Source organism: Trachemys scripta, chromosome 12, assembly GCF_013100865.1.
Source record: "Trachemys scripta elegans isolate TJP31775 chromosome 12, CAS_Tse_1.0, whole genome shotgun sequence".
NCBI lineage: Eukaryota > Metazoa > Chordata > Testudines > Emydidae > Trachemys > Trachemys scripta.
This window is the reverse complement of record NC_048309.1, coordinates 16,523,633-16,546,266: the sequence shown is the minus strand read 5'-3', so window position 1 is coordinate 16,546,266 and position 22,634 is coordinate 16,523,633. Positions and strand designations below refer to the sequence as shown.

At 42.1% G+C, this 22,634-nt stretch overlaps 1 protein-coding gene across 2 annotated transcripts in view; it reads right to left on the bottom strand.

Annotated features, from left to right (window-relative positions):
- B4GALT5 (beta-1,4-galactosyltransferase 5) overlaps positions 1–20,214 on the bottom strand; it is a 62,964-nt gene extending 42,750 nt beyond the window's left edge. The window contains exon 1 of one of the 2 annotated variants that reach the window (XM_034787172.1): positions 19,921–20,214. In XM_034787172.1, coding sequence (XP_034643063.1) covers positions 19,921–20,047 — 127 coding nt within the window. In that variant the 5' untranslated portion in view covers positions 20,048–20,214. Of the gene's footprint in view, positions 1–8,945; positions 8,970–19,920 lie in introns of those variants that run through there. The other variant, XM_034787173.1, reaches the window with a different exon arrangement.
- Positions 20,215–22,634: the final 2,420 nt, after the last annotated feature.

The following is a 22,634-nucleotide window of genomic DNA, read 5'->3' as shown; positions in this document are numbered from 1 at the left end:
GAAAGATGCATGCGTCATCCACCTTTCTGGGCCAGCCTGTGTTAATGTCAATGAAACGCCCATGGTGATCCACAAGCACCTGGAGAACCATAGAGAAATACCCCTTCCGATTAATGTACTCTGATCCTAGGTGGGGTGGTGCCAGAATAGGAACGTGCATCCCATCTATCGCCCCTTCACAGTTAGGGAACCCCATTTGTGCAAAGCCATCCACTATTTCCTGCACGTTACCCAGAGTCACGGTTCTTCTGAGTAGGATGCAATTAATGGCCTTGCAAACTTGCATCAACACGATTCCAACCGTCGACTTTCCCACTCCAAACTGGTTTGCGACCGACCGGTAGCTGTCTGGAGTTGTGAGCTTCCAGATTGCAATAGCCACCCGCTTCTCCACTGACAGGGCAGCTCTCAATCTCGTGTCCTTGTGCCGCAGGGTGGGGGCGAGCTCCTCACACAGTCCCATGAAAGTGGCTTTTCTCATCCGAAAGTTCTGCAGCCACTGCTCGTCATCCCAGACTTCCATGACGATGTGATCCCACCACTCGGTGCTTGTTTCCCGAGCCCAAAAGTGGCGTTCCATGGTGCTGAGCATGTCCGTGAATGCCACAAGCAATTTCGTGTCGTACGCGTTACGCGGCTCGATAGCATCGTCGGACTCCTCACCCTCACTTTGGATCTTAAGGAATAGTTCAACAGCCAAATGTGACGTGCTAGCGAGACTCAACAGCATTCGCCTCAGCAGTTCGGACTCCATTTCCCACAGACAGATCGCGCTGCACAGAAACCGTTGAAAGATGGCGCCAAAGGTGGACGGAAACAAAGGGATTTCTGGGATGCGAAGCGATGCATCACGGGGCATTGGGACAGGACCCAGAATCCCCCGCACCCATGCCCCCTTCCCAGAACCCACGACGCCAGAATGGGAAAAGGTGCTCTGTGGGATAGCTGCCCATAATGCACTGCTCCCAACAGCGCTGCAATTGCCACAAATGTGCCCACGACAGTGCACTGGGCAGCTGTTAGTGTGGACAGACTGCAGCGCTTTCCCTGCTCAGCTGCACAAAGTCAGGTTTAACTCACAGCGCTGTAAATCTGCAAGTGTAGCCAAGCCCTTAGGTAGACTTAATTTTGTAGTGTAGACTTGCCCTCGGGAATATAACTGCATGCTAGGTACTTTTTCAATGAAGTGTAAATATTGCAGCTACGTAAATATTGCTCCCACTTTGCAGTAACCACACCCAGTTAGCCTGAGTCTAATCATGTGAGCTCAGAAATGGAAATAAATCCAAGCTTCTACGCAGCATTTGCAGCCCTGATGCTGGTTACTGCTGTCAGCCAGACACATTCTGACAGCTATTGAAAGGATTCAAATTTATTTTACAAAATTTAGCATATTATGTGGGTTCTGTAATCTCAATGACCTTGAAGAGCCTATAAACACAGGTGGGGGAGGGAGATCATCACAAACTGATGAACAATCCTACAGACAGGCATAAAGAAAAACTTCAAAGGACAATTTTAAAACAAAGAAGGAGATAACTTGTATCTTTTAATCAGATACACAAAGTAGTTCTTCTCGGAGAAACTCTCCTACATAGTATGCAGGGTTCTCTAACCATCCGCTGGTGTAACAGCAATGTTCCTTTGGCATTTGTATCTCCAACTGGAGTATCTAAGGGGAAGGGCTTCCTGGAAACTAACCCTGCATGATAAATTACAGCACTTCAGCACTGCAGAGGGATTTCACTGCTTTGGAGACTGCTGCTGTAACAGACTTCTCTGACTCAGCAGCTGAAAGGGATGCTGGGAAGGAAGCACACACACACACACACAAAAGTCATGCATTATTAATATTGACTCTGGCAGCAGGGTGTGAGTTGGAAAAACACTGAAGAAACATGACTGCAGAACAAGACAAAGCTACATCCATTTAAGCATTTCACATTCGGAATCTGGCTATATTAGATACTTCAGTCTGGAGTCACACCCAGGGGCGATGGGACACACATACTGATATCACCCAGCTTTTAGAGATCCTGTCACAGTGCCTCTGATCAGCAGGTGACTGCACCTCTGCTGTGAGGGCCCGCAGGACTTTATTTCCCCTGCATCAGCCTCAATACTGAAAACAGGAGTTGGCCCTGGGTGTGGCCCACTCCTTACATGTCAAGTCATGCTGCTTTGATTTGGGCTTTTTCCATTTTGATTTATGTCTGTTTTGACTATTTTTAGCTGCATTATATGTCAGCCCGAGGCACCACACAGTTATTTTCCTTTATTTGTCTTCAATTCTACTACTAAATCCCCTTCCAGGCTCATGATCCCCAGCTCTCCCTCCCAGTCATGCCCAAGAAGCCCGTTAGGTCATGAGCTTGAGGCACTGCATTAGCCACACTGTAGACAGCTCTGTCTTGAGCACAGACTAGTTTTATGTAGGGAGAAGCGGTCTATAGAAGAAAATCACATTTCCTTCTTCAAGGTCACACATGAAACACTGAATGCATCAGCAATAGGCTCCCTTTTGGGAATGACAAACTACAACTCTAGAGTCCAAGTCCTGGATTCTGCAACACATGCAAGACTGCCACTGAAGACTACAGGAACTTGTGGAAGAAATAATGCAGGTCAGCCCCAAATTTACCACTGGCAATAAAATATTAGACAAAAATACAAGAAAGTTGGTTTGTTATTGGCCAATTCAATACCTTCAGCTGGGGAAGAAAAAAAAAAACAAAAAACAAAAAAAGAATACCAATCTTGATTTTGCTTTCAATTCTCTCCCAATCCCAAAAATCCACAGGCATTTGTCACAATAGATGGCAGATTATCAACATTACCAAAGAGATGAGCAAAATACATCATTTGTACATTATTCATATGCAACAAGATGATAATCTCAGCCAAAAGGCCCTAATGAAATAGCAGGTGCTCCCCTCACACACAGGGTGCATAAGCAGGACACAATCACCACCTGACTACCCAGTGACTACATTTAGGCTTTTTATCGTTCTTGTTCTTCTATAGGTCTTGTACCTTTTTCCTAAGTGCTTTTGGCATGTTAACACACACTTTTCTTGCTTCGCCCTGCACCTAGACATTTAGCATGACAGGTGTTGACACACAGCAACACTACAGCAGGTTAGCACAAGAAGTAACGAAGACAACTAATTCCATGCTGATACAAAGTTGTCATTGCCATGTCTATGTAAGCCACTGAGTCTTCCCAATTTTCATAGGGGCCTATAGATCTCTTCTTGCAAGAAAAGAAATTCAACTGCCTATTGACAGATTTAAACATATCCACAGTATGTTCTTGGTCCTTCTGTTGAATGCCTACACTATAGACAGACACTTGCGGGTGGCCTGTGCCAGTTGACTCGTGCTCACGGGATTTGGAGTAAAGGGAGGTTTAATCGCGGTGTTGATGTTTGGGTTCAGGATGCAGCCTGAGCTCGCTTAACCCTCCTTCCTCGCACAGTCCCCAAACCCAAAAGTCTATACCTGAGTCAGTTGGCATGGGCCAGCCACTTGTAGTGTAGACATATCCTAAGCTACAAAGCCATGACATTGTCAACAGCAAACAGATGGGGGTGTAATGCAACACTAGTATCCGTTTTGGTAGCACATGATAAATGATAAATTATCGTTGTATACTAGGGGCTCTGTAATCCAAATCAGAATTGCTCAACTACTTGCCAGGAAATTCCCCTCCCACGTCAAGGAAGAGCCACACTTCAAGGCCTTCATACATACACAATATGTACCAGAAGAAGAAAGAATAGTCCTCCCAGAAGAGACATTTATTCTATAGTTTGGAACCACAATCTCCAGAGAGGTATTCAGTATTAAATTTTCAGTCATCCTAAAGTTGTCCCATACTATCATTCCATTGTATTGTTTGGTAATTTAGGCCTTTGTTTTTAGAGGATGTTTACAAATTCCTATAATTTGTAATTTTTAAAATTTAAATAAAAAAAGATCAATTTAATGATTCCCCAGCACTGTTTACAGCTCAGAAATTAACACAGTAGCTAACAAAAATCTAGAGAAAACCACTCTGCACAAGCAAGTAGGACACAAAAGTGACCTCCACAAACTTCAACAAACAAGTCAAAAGAGGGGGTGAAAAGTGAGAACAGCTTAGCACAACATACAAAATAAAAAACACAAAATATCTCAAACTCCCCATCACCACAACTGGAACACACTGATTTCATAGAGCTGGGAACGTTGGGGAACTTGTAACCCAGACACAGATTGCGATGGGCAAAATGTAGATTTGGTCAATCCAAGCAATAGTGTTTTGAAAGTTACACAGATGCCCTGCTGGCCTCCAACTTGTTCCCTTCCAGAAGGCTAGCTGGGGAAGCTGACATTCCTCCGACTCAATGAGCTTTAACATGAGCTTGGAGTTGTAGGCCTACCAAGGAGATGCAAGCAGCTAGCTATTTAAACGTGATTCTCTTGGAGATTTCTTGACCTACTGCACTACTATAGTATCAAATGACTCAAGAGCTGGATGGATGTTCTCAGATCTTTAATCCTCTCCAGATGAAAAAGTTAAGGATTTTTTTTAGAAGCAGTGTTTGTGGATGGGCATGCAGGTGCAGCAAAAGCTTAGCAAGATGATTTATTAGGTGGAATTTGACACCACCTTTGAAAGGTCTGCTTGAGGAGTCCATAGCAACACCTTAGGCTTATGATGTGTACCGCAGCATCACCCAATCCCTGAAACCTCAAGTACGTGCACCATGCATACTGAAGCTGCTGCCATGAGGTAAAAATCTAGAGAACACCGTTTCAGAGTGATTCTAAAAGGTGGTTCTCTCAGTTTTGAAAGGATCATGTTAAACTTCCCGGACTGCAGGCTGCCTAATGGAAGGTTTTAAAGTGCAGCATGACCTTCATGAACCTGATTGCCATTGCCACTTCCACAATGCTGAAAGATCCAACACTACCTAAATTAACTCAAGGAAATAACGTAATCCTGACAGGCTGTAGCTAAGGACAGATCTTTAACATCCACACAGCCTCAGCTTAAAGTGCCATTGGAAAAACGTCACATCAGTTCCAGTCAGCTTATCTACCTCAAAAAGATGAACACTAAGATAATCATGCCAAGATTTGACTCATTTCACACAGACTGTAGGTGTTTTTAGACAGAGACTAAGACCTTTAAGACACATCCCAACAGAGGATGAGAACATGTTTTCAGATTAAATGTAAATGATCACAAAAAGAAAAAACTGGAAATTCTTCATTATAACTGAAGTTGGGCCACAGTCTCTCTGCCTTTTGAATGTTATGCAGTAACTACACACTCCAGAGGCATTTTTTATGGGGACTGATTACATGTACAGTCCTTTCATTGCTTCTGGGACTATTCCAGTAACAGATTATGATTCATTTGTGTATCTCCAGGGATACCCGGCTTGGGAAGTTACATCACACTTCAATTATTATTTGCATTATCATAGTGCCTAAGAGCCCTGGTAAAAAACCAGAAGCCCATTGTGCTAGGCACTAGAAAACAGACCAAAAAGCCAGACCCAAAAGCTAGCAGAGGCAGACTGTGTTTGCCTACAAAATAAAATAGTTCCAGAAAGTTCCAAGAAATTATAGGATTCCTGGATCTGTAGCTTTAATGTAAAGTGTGCTAGTTCAACAGGTCCAAAAAGAGCCATATAGACAACATCACCATCTTGACCCCAGTCAGAACTTCTGGAGTTTATTCTCTACTCCACCATGTCTTGGGAACAATTTATCTTTTTGTGTTTCAATAGCCTACTGTACAAATAAAGATAAGTTTCATGATGTCTCTAAGGAAGGAATTACTTTACCATTCATAAAATACTTTGAGCTCTTTATATGGAAGATGTTCAAGTATTATCATCACCACACAAATGCTTCACTGTTCAAAGTATAGCTAGCCAGATGGAAAACCTGGTATGGAAACACATCTCTCTTTCTAAGGAGCTCCGTCTAATCAGTAAATTAGTTATACACACAGGAGCCTTTTATGAGTAAAATTGTTCAGTGACAATTATTTTTATCCTGCCCTTAGACAACCCTATTGCATTTTCTCTATCTGAATACCTGTGTAAGCACTGCGCTTGGAGGAATAATCCATAAGAGATTCCATAAAACATCAGCTAGATCAAAATGCATGTCATAGTAACACATTTATAGGTAGGCACGGGTGGCCTTTCCACCTCAAAAATCCCACTGTTACTACCCACCCACTTCCGCTCAGCAACTGAGACCCTCAGAAATTTCAGACTGCTTAGCTCTTAAAGATTCATGCTCTGTTTGGAAGTTAAACTTTGCCTACATTACGGCACTGATACACGAAAAGTTGCCACACACATATAGATCCCTATAGTTTCATCTCCCTTTCCCTTCCGACCTAGTCTCTAGGGTTTGCTTCAGATGCTGTCTGAGTTAATATAATTAGTCCACCTGGAAAAGACAGACAATGGGCTCAGAAAACAAGTCAGCAGCTGCCAGACCCTTTGTCTCCACAACTGTAGCCACCTGAGTTGTCCAGGACCCTGGTTGACACTGCAGCTTTCCGTGCTGTCAGCTCTAGTTTTTCAACCTCCAAGACAGCTTATTATTCAGGCATTGATGGCCACAGCTGTGATTCCTCTCCTTCCCTCAGAAATAGGAGGCTGGAGTTCTCCCATAGGGATCCACTGACGCCATAAAAACACAGCTACACCACTCAATCTATTGAGGAAAAACCCTGAGTGAATCCAGCGAGGAAAAAGCACTCTGGCGGGTAGAGATAGATGGGCATCAATCTCATAGGCACTGAGTTTTTCTTCCCCCCTCCCTCTCCTACCAAGAGTGCTCCACTCCACCTCTTCCTACCCCAGTTCCCCGAGGCCCTCGTGGCTCTCAGCCTTCCCCCAAGCCCCTCCCCAAGTCGCCAAACAGTTGTTCAGTGGTACCTCCAATCAGGTGTGGCTGGTGGGTGCTGAGCAACCACTATTTTTTTCCCCATGGGTGCTCAAACCCCATAGCACCCACGGAGTCAGTGCCTATGATCAATCTCCAGAGTTGAACTACTTGTGGTAGACTGTTCATGGAAGATACAGAAAGTTGATTCCTCAGGCCACACAAGACAAAATCTGGCAGCATCCAGGAAAAAAAGTAATCCATGTTTGTTTAGTTTGGTTGGAGAGCGATCTGGTTTGTTGTTAATTGTGAGCAACATTTGATTTCGGCATGCATCTCTGGAAGTAATTATGATGGATTCAACCAATGTTTTGAATCCATGACATTTCTACAGGTTATTCATTCATTTTGCAAATAGCAGAGAGTCAAGCACAACACTACAACTGGCTGGACAGTAGCAATGCCATATAAGGTTTTGCCACTACATATTGTTGTGATAAAGCTTTGATCCACATCACTGTTTTACAAGAAAACCCACCAAACAGGAAGCTACTATGGCTTATTCTGTTAGCCTGCATGAATTCCACCTCATGGAGAGAATACAGCAAAGAACAAAAGAATGGTCATACTGGGTCAGACCAACGGTCCATCTAGCCCATATTCTGTCTTCCTATAGTGGACAGTGCCAGATGCTTCAAAGGGAATGAACAGAACAGGACAATTTATCAAATTATCCATCCTCTGTCCTCCAATTCCAGCTTCTTCCAGTCAAGAGGTTTAGGAACACTGGGAGTATGTGGTTGCACCTCTGACCATCTAGGTTAACAGCCAATGATGGATCTATCCTCCATTAACTTATCTAACTCTGTTTTGAACCCAGTTATACTTTTGGCCTTCACAACAACCCCTGGCAATGAGTTCCACAGAGTGACTGTGCATTGTGTGAAGAAGTACTTCCTTATGATTGTTTTAATCCTACAGTCATCATTGGGGGACCTCTGGCTCTTGCGTTTTTTTTAATAGGGGGTAAATAACACTTCCTTACTCATTTTCTCTCCATCATTCATGATTGTACAGACCTTTATCATATCGCCCTTTAGTCATCCCTTTTCCAAACTGAACAGTCCCTGCATTTCTAATCTCTCCTCATATGGAAGCAGTTCCATACCCCTAATCATTATTGTTGCCCTTCTGTGTACCTTTTCTAATTCTAATACCCCATCTCAAAAAAAAAAAAAAAAAAAAAAAAAAAAAAAAAGTAAACAGAACCGCACACAGTATTCAAGATGTGGGGGTGTACCATGGAAATATATAGTGGCATTATGATATTTTCTGCTTTATCATCTATCCCTTTCCTAATGTTTCCTAACATTGTTAGCTTTTTTGGCTGCTACTGCACGTTGAACAAATGTTTTCTGAGAACTAGCCACAATGACTCCAAGATCTCTTTCTTGAGTGATAACAGCTAGTTTAGACCCCATTATTAGAGGGTTTCTGTTTTTGTAGCCCCTCTAATCTCCCTGAGCATTTCACAGTCAGCCACCATCCTGATCAGGTGGTCGGTAGTATATTCTTACTGCTGTACACTTATTCAAGAATATGATTTCTATCCATAGAGATTCTATGGTACAGTTTGATTCATTTAGATTTTTATTATATTTGACTTCTTTCCTTCACATATTGTGCCACTCCCACACCAGCGTGACCTACTCTGTCATCCCCATATATTCTGTATGCTGGTATCAGTGTCACATTGATTATCATTGTTCCACCAAGTTTCTGTGATGCCTATTATATCAATATCTTCATTTAATACCAGGCACTCAAGTTCGCCCACCTTAGTATTTAGACTTCTAACATTTGTACATAAGCACTTATAAAATTTGTCAATATTTAGTTGTCTACAATGAATATCTATTTTTAAAATGTTTAACCCTACAATACTGAGCACCCAACAGAAATAACTAAAACCAGCAATCCAAGTCAGATAACACTATTCAACATAACTGATACCTAACAGGCATATAAAAAAAACAGTAACTTACATTTTTATTGAGACTGGTATCCAAACATGCAAGTCTTTAGCCTTGCCAAAAAGAATGCTTCCAACTAACGCATGTTAAGAAAGAGAGAGAGAGAGAGAGCTGTAGCCCTGACATCCTCTGTCACTTGGGTATTAGACACAATGGCTGCAGAAGCAATGCTTGTAATAACTGTGTTTAAACATGGCCGTAGTGTAGACAATTCTCGTACCCCATAGTAAGAGATGGCTGAAGCAGGTCTCCTTAGTTGCATGTTCCTTTAAGAGAAGAGCATCTTTAGTCCTAAAATTAATCTTCAAGACATAAAGCTGTGATTATTCATCATGTTTACTGTCAGTCTCATGCCATGCTTAACATAGTAGATCTGTTAACTCTTAATTCTACCACTGAGCAGCATGCTTAGGTAAACCAAGCATTTAAAACTACTCAAGCATTCTGTCTATGAGTTTTGTACTGTTGCCCATTACAGTGATATCTGGCAAAAGTAAGATCCCCAGTGGATTTCATGGAAATAGAGTTCTGTTCCTTTATCAGGGTATAAAAACTGTTTGGGGTATAGCGCTTTTTGTTTGATTTGCTTGGGGTCTTATTTATTTTAACTCTTTTCAGAGGGGCAGGTAGTGATCAATTATACCTCCTGGGAGTCAACTAATCTGGATCTACATTTGTGACCATGGTGAATCAGAAGAATAAACTAACACAAAATTACTGACTGAGCGGCAGATGCCCATGGGGCAAAGGATGCTCAAGCATTGCTTGTGTCCTCATTACTTATTTTGCCTTGTGTACATTTCCTGGAGATTTCCCTCCCCTCCCCAGTAAGAAACGATCACTGACGTCTCTGACGCCCATCCCTCTTTCTCTGCTGCAGTAATTCTGGTATTCTTCTTTCACATCTCCACCCATCTCTGAAGGGGGCTGAACCTGACCACCTCTTTATAGTACTCTGCTCACCTTATTGTCTCCCATTGTAAAACAGAGCTCAATTTACAATCCACCTTTTCCACACTGCCCACTGCTAATAGCTCTTGAGCTGTTTCCAATGTCAATGCTTACCACCACAACCCTCCAAGTCTTGTCAGCTATGCCCAGCTTCCCTCACCACCTTCTTGTAACATTTCCACCACTAACTGCTGAGCATTTGAGATTTGTCAAAATGATACATTATACAATTAAACTGTATCCATCACATTTGACAACAATTAAGTGAGACATTTTACAGGGAAGGACAACAGGTTAAGAGCAATACGTAGAATGACACATTAGTAGCAGTTGTGTAATTTTAGATTCCCTTTTATTGCACTACTGTTTATTGAGAGAAAATGTCTAAGCACTGGAGAGAAAAAAAGATGCACTCAAGAATTTTGCTACCATGCCAAAACCAAGTTCTTTGTTATTTTACCATAACCAGCGTCCCCACTGATGAGTTTGGAGCAGGCATCTGTTATCCACTAAGTTTGGAGAAGTAAAACCAAAGTGAATTACAACTCTACTAGACAGAAAGGGCTTTTTTTAACCCAATGATCTAGCTTCTCTTCATTTTCCAGGTTCAGCCAAATGAGACTCCCAATGCAAGCCCAGGTTTAAAGAAAAAACCTCTTGTCAAAGGTAAAAGCTGAAGGAAAACACTTCTGGAATACAGAAGGCAGTATACAATTACAGTGTGAAGGCCTCCGTTTTCCTAAGTATTCAGGGCAATGTAGCAACAATCCCGAAAGAGAACCAAAAACAAGTTGCTGGAGATTCCTAACTTAAGGTGAAAATGCTCAAGATGAACAGTAACTGACTCTACAATTGATTTGTGAAAGCACTGCTATTACTTTGAACTGAGATAGGGAATAACATTCCAACTTTCTAATTCCTATTAAGCTTCAAAACTGCATTGGCAAGAGAGGACTACATTTTTAGGAGAGCTAAACTAACCACACTTTGACTATAGCATAAAAAAAACCACACAGATTTCTACAGCAATGGCTCAACAAGCAACCAAAAAATGTGATAGTTAAGGAACACACAGCGCAATATAGATTAAAACTTAAAATGAAACTGTTTAGCTCAAACTAAATCTGTGCTTTTGAGTTGTTTCTGTATAGATTTACAACTCCCTGCTTCAGTGTTGGGTTCTGTGTATGTATGCAGTTTACACAAATTTACTTCTGGGCATGTGTCCTAGTGAAACTGGGCACTATTCTTAATTGGAGGACGCAAGCATAGACTTGGAAACAAAGCTGGAAAACCCTATTTTCAGAACTTTGGGAACAGACTGAAGTATATGGATGTGTGGTTCTTTTGTTTATAGCACAGTTAAAGCCAGTGCAGTTGCATTTTGTGATTTAAACCACATTTGCTTTATAGCCCTTATTGAAGTTATCAGCCAGACACTGAAAGAAGACATGTTCTAAGAAAGTAAACAAAAACGTGTCCTATGATTCTCAATAGCATCCCTTTAACCTATTTGTTGCCCTGAGTAGTTTTACCATAAGTCAATAAAAACAGACTGCTGTTTCAGTAAGGAGCCCAGATATGAAATGACAGCTCTTTGGGCCTTTGAAACTCTGTCTTTAACAACCAATCCATGTTAATAGTGGCACTCAGTTTATCATGAGGCATAATGCACAATGGCAATTAATGGTTATGTGGTATTCTCTCTAATAACCCTTTCCAAACCAGAAACAAGACAATGAAACTGAAGAGCTGAACAACATTAAAATTCACAGGTTTCTTGGGGTTGGGGGAAATCCACTGCATTTATGCAATCAGCAGAAGTAAATAGTTCTGGGCCGGGAAGGCAGATTTTATTTAAACATGTGTGCGCACACATAGAGGAGTATTTTGTTCAAGTACCAAGGAGAATTAGAGGTTGGGTGTGTTTACATTCATTCTTTCACTCTGTGCAGGCTCTAGCTTGCAGGATGCTAAGGAGGGTAGACAGTTTCAGGAGCAAGGATGTTTTGTCAAGAACAGGAAAGGGTGGTGTTACCCATGGTTCAGAGGAAAAAAACAGGGTCAAACCCAAATCCCAAGAAAGTCAGGTTCCCCACGGATACGTGACAAGTTTGTCTGTTTCCTACAGAATTTGACCTTTCATTTCCCTAGGCTTTGCCTACAATATAGGCTTGAAGTTCTTTTAAGGATTTCCCACTATTACAGCAAAAATGTAAGTGCTAGCCAAGCTGTCAGCATTTAAACCATATTCAGATTCCAAGGCGAGAAAGGACCATTGTGATAATTTAGTCTGACCTCCTTTATAACACAGGCCATAGAAATTCCCCAAAATAATTTCTGGAGCATCCCTTGTAGAAAAACATCCAACGTTGATTTAAAATGCACTGATCGAGAAATCCACCATGACCCTTCATCAATTGTTACAATGGTTAATTACCCTTGCTGTTACAAATTTACACCTTATTTCCAGTCTGAATTTGTCTGGCTTCAACTTCTTGCCACTGGATCACATTATTTATCTGCTAGACTGAAGAGCCCAGTATCAAATATTTGTTCCCCCATGTCATCAGGCTGTAATCAATCACCCTTTAACCTTCTCTTTATTAAGCAAAATAGATTGAGTTCCTGGAGTCTATCACTATAGACAACCATGGTTGTGCAGATCTGTTCACAGCAGGGTTAGACACTGCCTAAAATGGTGGCAGCCACTTAAAGTTCACTCCCACAATTACTCTCATTGGTTGAGCTGTACCAGTGAGATATTTCCAAAATAGCTTAAGGAAAGGACAATGCTAAAAAGACAGCTCTTCTAGTTGTGATGGGAACTGTCAACATGCAAACACACCAACAAGCTTAAATAGCACCAAGGAAATGTGAATTGTCCTATTAATTCAGGAGAATGTCAATGAACATGCCAACTGAAGCCTTGTCTACTCTAGGCCCAGGGAAATTTTACAAGCAATTAATCACAGTTAACTCAAGCAATTAATGCAAAACAAATTAACTAGATTTTAAAAATTGCAGTTTTAATTGCACTGTTAATAATAGAATACCAATTTAAATTTATTATAAATATTTTTGGACTTTTTTCTACATTTTCAAATATTTTGATTTCAATTACAACACAGAATACAAAGTGTATAGTGCTCACTTAATATTTTTATTACAAATATTTACACTGTAAAAAAATAGACTTTTAAAATTCACCTCATACAAGTACTATAGTGCAATCTCTTTATCGTGAAAGTGCAACTTACAAATGTAGAATTTTTGTGTTACATAACTGCACTCAAACAAAACAATGTAAAACTTTACAGCCTACAAGTCCACTCAGTCCTACTTCTTGTTCAGCTAATCGCTAAGACAAACAAATTTGTTTACATTTACAGGGGATAATCCTGCCCCATTTTATTTACAATATCACTTGAAAGGGGGAACAGATGTTCACACGGCACACTTGCAAGGTATTTACATGCCAGATATGTTAAAAATTCATATGCCCCTTCATGCTTTGACTTGTAGATTACATATATTTGCACTGTAAAAAAGAGTGCAATCAAAAATATGAAGTGAGCACTGTACACTTTGTATTGTGTTGTAATTGAAATAAATATTTGAAAATGTAGAGAATATTCAAAAAGATTTATAATAAATTAAAATTGGTATTCTATTATTGTTTAACTGTGTGATTAAAACTGATTAATCGCGACTATTTAATCTCATGATTAATTGTGATTATCTTTTTTAATAGTTCGACAGCCCAAGTTTTTTCATCATTGTCCCAATTAAATCTAATCGGAGCAAATCTAAATGACATTGTACTAGCAGCCCATCTACACAAAGTCCCCCAGTATGGCTCACACCAGTGCAGCTGAACCAGTGACAATGGTGGAAAATTTTAATTAGAATTCTTTAGAGCAGTCAAGGCTAAATGGTGAAATTTTCAAGAACTTTATTGCATTAACATATGCACAGCTGTGCACCTAATTTGCATGTGCACTGGTGCCAGCTGGAGGATTTACAGTTGAATCCGGCACTCCTGCTAGCCATAGCATAAACAGGCATCACCCAACATTCTGTTTAATGGAAGGGAGCTAGAACACTGAGATCTTAAGATTCTCTGGCAATTGGAAAAGGGGAGGCCTAAGGAATGGACACTGAGGGCAGCAGCATCCAGAGAGATCCCAGGGAACAACCAGGAGAGAGAGTTATAGGAAGCCAGGTAACATGTGAGAAAAGAACATGGTTGGGGGTGGAAGAGACGAAGGGTTGGAGAAAGGAGAGAAATGCATCTCCTGGATAGTGTCTGCTTGCGCTGAGGGTGAGAAGACATCAAATCCTACCAAATTCTCTCAAGTAATTCTTGCATATCAGATAATGACTAGTTAGTTGCAGGGGAAAGGGGGTAGGTTTACCTTTATTTCTAAAGCACCCATTCACCTAGTATCCCAGACGCATGAGGGTTATCCCATAAACACTAAGATGTTTCGAAGGGAGGAGGTCGCACATTGTCAGAAGTGGGGTCCTCAGCTCATGCTACACAAAAGAGCAAGAGACTACATTAACAGTTTTATCTTGCTGCCAGGTAGGACTCCCCACCCAGACTAACTTGGGAAGAAAGTCTCAAAACTCTTTCCTGCACACATATGGAGTTGATGATGACAGGTAGGTGGACTCCCCCATTGTCACTCCAAAAGGGGGGAAAAGGGGAAGAGAAGATACCTCAGGAACTTCACTATTTCTGTTGATGTTACCTTGAATGTTCTCAGATACTATGGTGATGGATGACAGAATAACATCTTAAGATATGGGTGAGCACTCAGCTTCTCTGCTGCCAAGATGGGCAAAACAACCTCTCCTACCCAAAAGACAGGACTTTCAAGACTGTTTTCCGGTTTTTGATCCTGGAATTGGCAATACTACCCCCCCCTCACCCCTCAAACATGGGCTTACATCTCCTTTAGAATTAGGAGTATCCTTACCAGTGGTTTTAAAATGTGATCAACTATTAAGTGTTGCTTTAATGTAGCCAACTTGCAGAATTTTGTTGTTTTCTACAAAATCTGGTCCAGTACCTGAGGATGCTAGCCATTTATTAGCCTCATTAGTGCCAATGAATTATTCTTTTTGTCTCAAGAATTTGGAATTAATCTAGAACAGTGTTTTTCACCCTTTCTAGAATTGGCAGCCCTTTATTCAAAGTCCAATATTTTTGTGGACTCCCCACATTTACTGTACAAGTCAAAGATGTACAAATAATGATAAGCCTGTACAATTAATCTGTGTGCATGTTTCAAAAGGTTGACAGAAAGTACTTGATCTTGAAGGGTCAGTGCATGAGGGGAGAGGGGAAACAAAATTTTGTTTGCTTTAAATAATACAATTTTCAATGCCTCATGACCCCCTCAATTGCCTTTTGTGACCCCCTTGGGGGTCATGATCCATCAGTTGAGAAACACTAATCTAGAAGTATAGGACCAAGTAGAATTAACCAAATTCATTGCTCCTTATTTTTGAGACAAAGCAATTAAGACCAAAAAAAAAACAACAAAGGGATAATGATATCTCTAACACTGCAGTTAATACTTGTTAATTCTTGATTTTAAAATTTAACTGTCAGGTTCAAGGAGTGTAAGAGGTTTGCAGTTTTGATCAGTTGAGGCCAGCAGGTCCAGTCAACAATGATGATGCAGGATCAGATCAGAGTTTACATAGTTTTTGTACTGGTGTCAAGTATCGGGGGGGTAGCCGTGTTAGTCTGTAGCCACAAAAACAACAAGGAGTCCGGTGGCACCTTAAAGGCTAACAGATTTATTTGGGCATAAGCTTTTGTGGGTAAAAAACCTCACTTCTTCAGATGCATGGAGTGAAAGTTACAGATGCAGGCATTATGTGTCATTATATAATGCCTGCATCTGTAACTTTCACTCCATGCATCTGAAGAAGTGAGGTTTTTTACCCACGAAAGCTTATGCCCAAATAAATTTTTTAGTCTTTAAGGTGCCACTGGACTCCTTGTTGTTTTGTACTGTTTACCTATATTGGCTTCAAACCAGCGTAAACACACACACATACACCCTCCCCCTCCCAGGAGAGATGCAATTATACCAGTATAAGTACCCTTACACTGATGTAGCTTATTCCTGTAAATTTAGGGAAATAAGCTAAAGTAGCATAAGACACATTTATACCTGTACAGTTATCCACACATGGAGTTGTACAGATTTAATCAATTTCAGTTACAAAACAAATCACACCCTGCCCAACTGAACTAGTTAGATCAGTACTAGACCCATCAACCTTTTACCCCCAATGGGGGATATTGCAGATTATGTATTCCTCATGCCACTTTATCTTAAACCAAACTTTGCACCCTCGATAATCTGTATGTTATTCCCTGATAACCAGAAACTTCTATGCTCAAACTCTGTTCACTATTTTTTAAACATCATCTTAATAAAATTTTTAAACCTGAACAGATATGAAGACTTAGTTTGTGAGGAGTTAAGAACCCATGACTCTCCTTGAGGTCAAGAGGAATTATTGGTTCTCAACACCCCAGAGAAGTGAGCAGTTTGGACCCAATCCTGTAAGGCCTTGTACACCTCCGAATTTTCAAAAAATTTCCTCTGGTGTTTAACAGTGAAAGCACCAGTGTAGACTGGATGCTGGTATTTTTTAACTACTGTGTCACCCAGACCTACTCTGAGCAGGTAAAGAAGCTCAAGTTCTGTCTACAGTCACTGGCATAGTTAGTGTTGTTGAATTACAAATTGCCAGTGGGGAGACAGCTATACAGGATGTTAGAGCTGAACATTTTTTCTTGCAGTGTTTAGAGTGGAACCACTGAACATGCTTCCCTCCACAAATCAAAGCAACTCTAAGGACAGGGTGGGCTGGAGGTTTGGGGGTTTTAGTCTATGTTGCAATAATAGGTCTCACTAGGAGAAATAACTATAGTCTAATGTAAACAGATGGCTGGCACTTCAAACAAAGGCGTTTAGAAAGCACAGGTACTGTATGTGCAACACCGTACACTTAAAATCCTGTTTATGGATGCAGTCTAATTTGTAGTGCATGTACACACTAAGCAGAACCCAGAAATCACCCCCTAGAAGTCAGGAGTTCCTCCACTTCCTCTGAAGAAAAGATAAAAATGAACCTAGAGCAACTCTGCTCTTTGGACTGAACTCTCCTTTTCCCTAGTTGAAAACTGGGAATCCAAGTCTAAACACTCATAATAAGCAACCTGGAAACATCTACACAAAAAGTTCATTCGTTTCAGAAAAGACAGCAAGAACAAGAGGAAAAGAACCCAAACCCTTCCCTAAAAGAATCTGAATTCACCAACCATCTAGAATTTGTGGTCAAGACTGCAGGTTACTCTACTCCTATATTTTTTTTTATTCAAATACAGACTACAACAATACAAAACAATACAAAGGTGTATTTAATTAAACATTCAGCAGATCAGCCCCACCTTTTATATTCTTTAGAGGACTGACTGCATCCAACAGGGGCTAGAACTAGGACAGAGACTCATTCCTTTGAGTAAGAAAGCCTCAGATAGTTCAAATATTGTTAGAGTTACAGAATAAAAATGTTTACAACAGTTCTACTTCACTCCCCATGCAGAAGAGCTATTAAGAACTACAGCACAGTTACTTAAGAACTAGAGACACAGCAATATTAACCTTCCTCAAGTCCTTCCTCGTCACTTCAGACTCTCCTCAAATAAGAGCTAGATAGTACTTCTGTACTGCTTCCACATTGTCATTTTGGGATGTTATAATTTATCAAGGATTGCAGAACTCCCCTCCCTTAGAGCATTAGATCTAGTTGCCAAGTCAAGAAAGTCATGCTGGTAAACATGCATACCAAACTCCCAGGTAGCTGTGCAGATTTCTACAGTGGATACAATACAGAGACAGGTTTCAGGCCATCAGTGCTACCCAAGCCCCAGATAAGAATAAGGTTTAAAAAAAGACAGGCGATTAAAGGATTCTGATGGAACTCAGACAACACTGTTGGTGTACTTTACTAGCGATAGCATTTTGGTGTGTGGTTGCCCATTTCACCATGCATGGTTGACCAGCAAGAGGGAAGTTTTAGCTCCTTAAAAGACAGTATACACTTCACACTGAGACATTTTAAGACTGAGGAAAAGGTTTCTGTTGGAAGGAGTTTAAATCATTAACACTTTTTTGATAATGCTTAACTCATCTACAGTGAACTCTCCAATAAGCAGGAAATCATCAGTGGCCTCGGAATTTAACCCATAGCAGGCCATAAATGAGAGCCCAAACTCAACTAGAGTTCAGAAACTGGAACAGAAGTAATGCAGCCTTGGAAAATTGTGTAATTACCAGCCCATCTTTTAGTAAGGTGGATTGATAAGTGAATAATATATTCTGAATTATCAAAAAAATATTTGTCCTAGATCAGAGGAAAAGTAGAATTTTGCAAGGTTGAAATAATGCAGGACACATACTTTGCATTACAAGTTTTTATATACATGGGCTTCTTTTGATTTCCATATTCTGTTATCAAAAAGTTCATGATCTACTTATAAGCCAATAGAAGAAATATTTTTAATCACTGAAACCAAACTGCATGTTAACCAAAAAGAAGAAAATAATGGATTAACAATACAAAATTATGTTCACGTTCATCTATGCTCTATTAGACACCGAAGTCTCCAAGGATTAATTTACAGCTACTAAATTTAATACACAGAGGGAACATATCTCCCTCCTTCCGGTTTTCATATTATACCAACAGGACCTAAACCCCTAAATGGATCAGTTGTGCATGTTAGAAACAGCGGGTGTTCTAAAGTATGCTGAAGGTGATGAAAATACTAACTTTATATAACTGATCTCTATAGAAAGCTTAATCATCAACCCAGGACACTCTCAGAACTGCTAGGTAAGCACACTAGTTGCATTTCATTTCTAACATGATTTTAAATCTGTTCACATTAGAAGGTGCAAACCATACCATGAATTTTCAGATCAATAGTTTGTACTAGACAGTGGAACCAGCTTATGCACAACCGAAAGAAAATTCCCTTTCTCAGAAAAGGGCTTATCAGGATGTGATGCAGCCTCTGAAGTAGTAAGTTAACTCTTTCACAAGATATATACCATGTACTGGATTAGAAACTAAACTTGTCAAACTGATCAACCTGAGAACATTTGGTAATACAGCATTCTTGATTTTTTAAAAACAAACAGTTACCATTTTCATAACTCAGTAGTTAGCAGTAAGACCCCTAGTCACCCGACTGAATTAGTATAATGGTCTAATTGCACAGCCTAGGTGTCTCTGAAGCTAATAGCTGTTTGGTTGACTGCCGTTTGAAAGGGAAAATGGTGTCATTGCTCATTGGCTTTACAAACTTGCTTCCTCTTCCAATGCTCTCCCCTGCCCCCTGGCACGAGGGAATACACCGGACATAGAGGTTGTGTCATTTTTCTATTTTGAAAAAAACCACCCCACGTTCTAGGGTGGATTGCGGAGCATTTCCCGCTCTCCTCCTTGCATTGTTACCCCATTAGCTAACCCTGACTAAAACTGTACGAGCAGAGACCACCCCCTTCTGCGGTCTTTCCCTAAGACGTCTAGAAGCTCCGGGGGGAACCCCCCTCCTCCCCTCCTGGCGCTGCTGTCCCCCTACACAGCCGGCTCTCTGCTCACACCACACGCCCCCGCAGATGCCAGGTGCCGGCCAGCCCAGCCCAGCCCCGGGCGGTGTCAGAACCTGGCCAAAGGAGGCGGATTGAGGGACTCGGATCGCCGGGCCGGGCTCTCTGGAAGTTTCTGGCTGGCGCGGATCACGCGGGGCTGGCACCGGTTCCGCCCGCCGCCGCCCCGGCCCGCTCCGGGGGGCCCGATCCCGCCCGCGGGAGGCGGGAGGCGGGCAGGGCCATAGGCGAACCTCCAGCCCAGCGCGCCGAGGGGCCCCCTCCGCCCAGCCCCGCGATCCGGCGCGGAGCTGCCGCATGCCCCGGAGCCCCCCGCGGCCTCTCACCGATGCCGGGCGCCACATAGACGAAGTAGAGGAAGGAGGAGGAGAGCGAGAAGAGGAAGAGCACGGCCACCAGCGAGCGTCGGGGCAGCAGCCGCCAGGCCCCGCGGGGCCCCCGGATCAACCGCATGGCCCCCGGTCCGATCCGCCTGCCCGAGCCCGGGGCCGCTCACAGGCGGGGAGGGGGCGGCTCGCGCTCTACGGCCGATCCGCCGCCGCCAGCTCCCAGCCCCGCCGCATGAATGAGGAGCTGGCTGCGCTCCCCCCCGCCGAACGGCACCGGCGCGCGGGGCGGGCGGGGCCCGAGGGGAGGCGGCGGAGCGCAGGGACCGTCTGCAAACTCCGCTCCGGCGACACTGCAGAATAAGGACCCGCCACAACTTCCCCTCCGCCCACACTGCAGAACTGAGACACGCCTCAAGCTCCTCTCAGCCTAGACTGCAGAATGAATAGGGATCATCTGCGATGTCCTTTCTACCGACACTGTAGTACTGGGAACCATTTGCAAACACCCCTTGTTTCATATTGAAACACCCAGCGGGTGTCCACAAACTAATCAGTTTACACTGCAGAACTCAGGGACTCCCTGAAAACACCCTTCTACTCACAACAAGGGGAATATCTCTTTGCAGCACTTATCACTAAACTACAGGGGCATCTGCTAAGTGCCCTGCACTCTCACTCCAGCATCCAGAGAGCCTCTATAAAGTTCCCCCCACTCTTGCTTCAGCTCCTAGAGAGAGTCTACACATTACCCTATGCTCACACTACAGCATTCAGGAATTATCTGCAATTTACCCACCCCTCCCAGTCCTACTGCAGTACCCAGGTACCATCTGTCAATTCTCTTCTGTCCCCAATCACATTACAATACCCAGAGAGCCTCTGAACAGTATCCTCCTCTTCTCCCCCTCACATTTCAGCATGCACATGTGTCTGCTCCTCTTGGGTTTACGCCCATGGGATGTCTACAAACATCTACAAACTACCCTTCTCTCCCACTCTACACTGGCTGAAAATTATCCTCTCGCACTGCAGCATCTTCAAATTACCCTTCAATTCTACTCACACTACAGAAGTGTGCTCTTTGCCTTCCTATTACATTGGTTAGTGTATGCATGAAAATTAATCCAGAATAAAGCAGGATGTGAATTTAAAGCAAATTAACTATTAGCTATTCCTGATTACCCCCTTTCACTGTCCGGTCAGGATCCAGGGGTGCAATTCAGAGCAGTGAGGGGTTGTGTCACCACTTGTCCGGCAATGCTGAGTGCCTTTACAGTGCTTTGCTGCTGGAGCTCCCAGCCTGGGACACTCACAATGAGTCTACAAGAATGCAGATCACACCCTGAATTTCTGTGTGCTAGACAGCCCTGGTCCAGTAATTCTGACCCCAGCAGCCTGTCTACAGCCTCACTTTGGCTTCTACCAGTCTTGTTGGTAAAAACTAGCAAGATGGCCCCAACACGTTCTCAGTCATGAATTTCCCCAAAACCATGTGTTCTGAAGTGCCCAGCCCTCTCCTGAACAGCTCAAAGAAATAATAAGATTCATTACTCCAGTAAAGAGACAAAACCACATCACAGCTTATTAACTTAACTGGGGTAAATACACCCTTCCCTTTAAACACAGCACTGAGTTGGTTTATAGTAAAATAAAACAAACTTATTAACAACAAGACATAGCTGGAGACAGTGTTGCTACATAAAAGGAATAAAGTTAGAAAGGGTTACAAGCAAATAAAAATGAAAACACACATCTAAAAGTCTAAAACTTAATCTAGCAAGATAAAGGCTTTGTTCAAGATGGTTTCTCTCACCAGTCATTCTTCTTCCCAGCAATGGCTGACTTTCCCTCCTTCCACAAAGCAAATGGGGTTGGTTTCCCTTGTCTTTGCAGCTGAAAGATCTTTGCCTAAGCAAATTTCTCACCTATATTCAGTTCCAGAGAGTTCAGCTTCTCCCCTCCCCCTTTCTTTGAAGGATCCATATTTCTCAGCTTGTAAGAGCTCTGACCTCTTCTGTCTGTCTAGTGATGGATGCCCAATATGGCTTTTCTCCTTGCTTATACTTCAGTGACTTTCTTTCAAGAGGCAGGATAAACTCATGCTGTTCTTCCCTTACTGTGAGCTTCCCATCCTGTGTAAATGGGGCTTCCATTGTTTCTCATTCCACCATGCTTAATTTACATAGGAGACAGGTAGATAGATTTGACATTCCCACCTGTCCAGGCAGATTGTACAGCCTAATATCACTGCTCTACAGCCAAAATGCTTCTGAAATAAATGTAGTCAGACTTTACTAATTCTGGGTCGAATTAGAACGAAAAAGATGCTTAAAATTGTTGATTGGCTCTAGTTTTCAAGATATGCTATTGGGTTAGTATATACGACCCTTGACTTGGGAATGGCGGAGGATAAGTGAGTTATAAAGGGAAGGGATCTCAATTTAAACCAGAAATGACTAAAATACATCTTTGACTGGATCTATGAATAAATCTATGACTGGGTTTGGACAGTACTTGCTTTTTAGGCAAAACAATGAATGATGCAATCTGAAGCTGGTATTGCGTCATACATGATATGAATTGCATCATGTTATTCCTAGAAGTCATGGATGCTGCAATCATAACGAAGCTTACATCACTCTGCTGAACAAATTGCCCTATATCAGCGCTAGAAATCATACAGTGTCGTGCTCTTATTTGTCAGTGTTTGA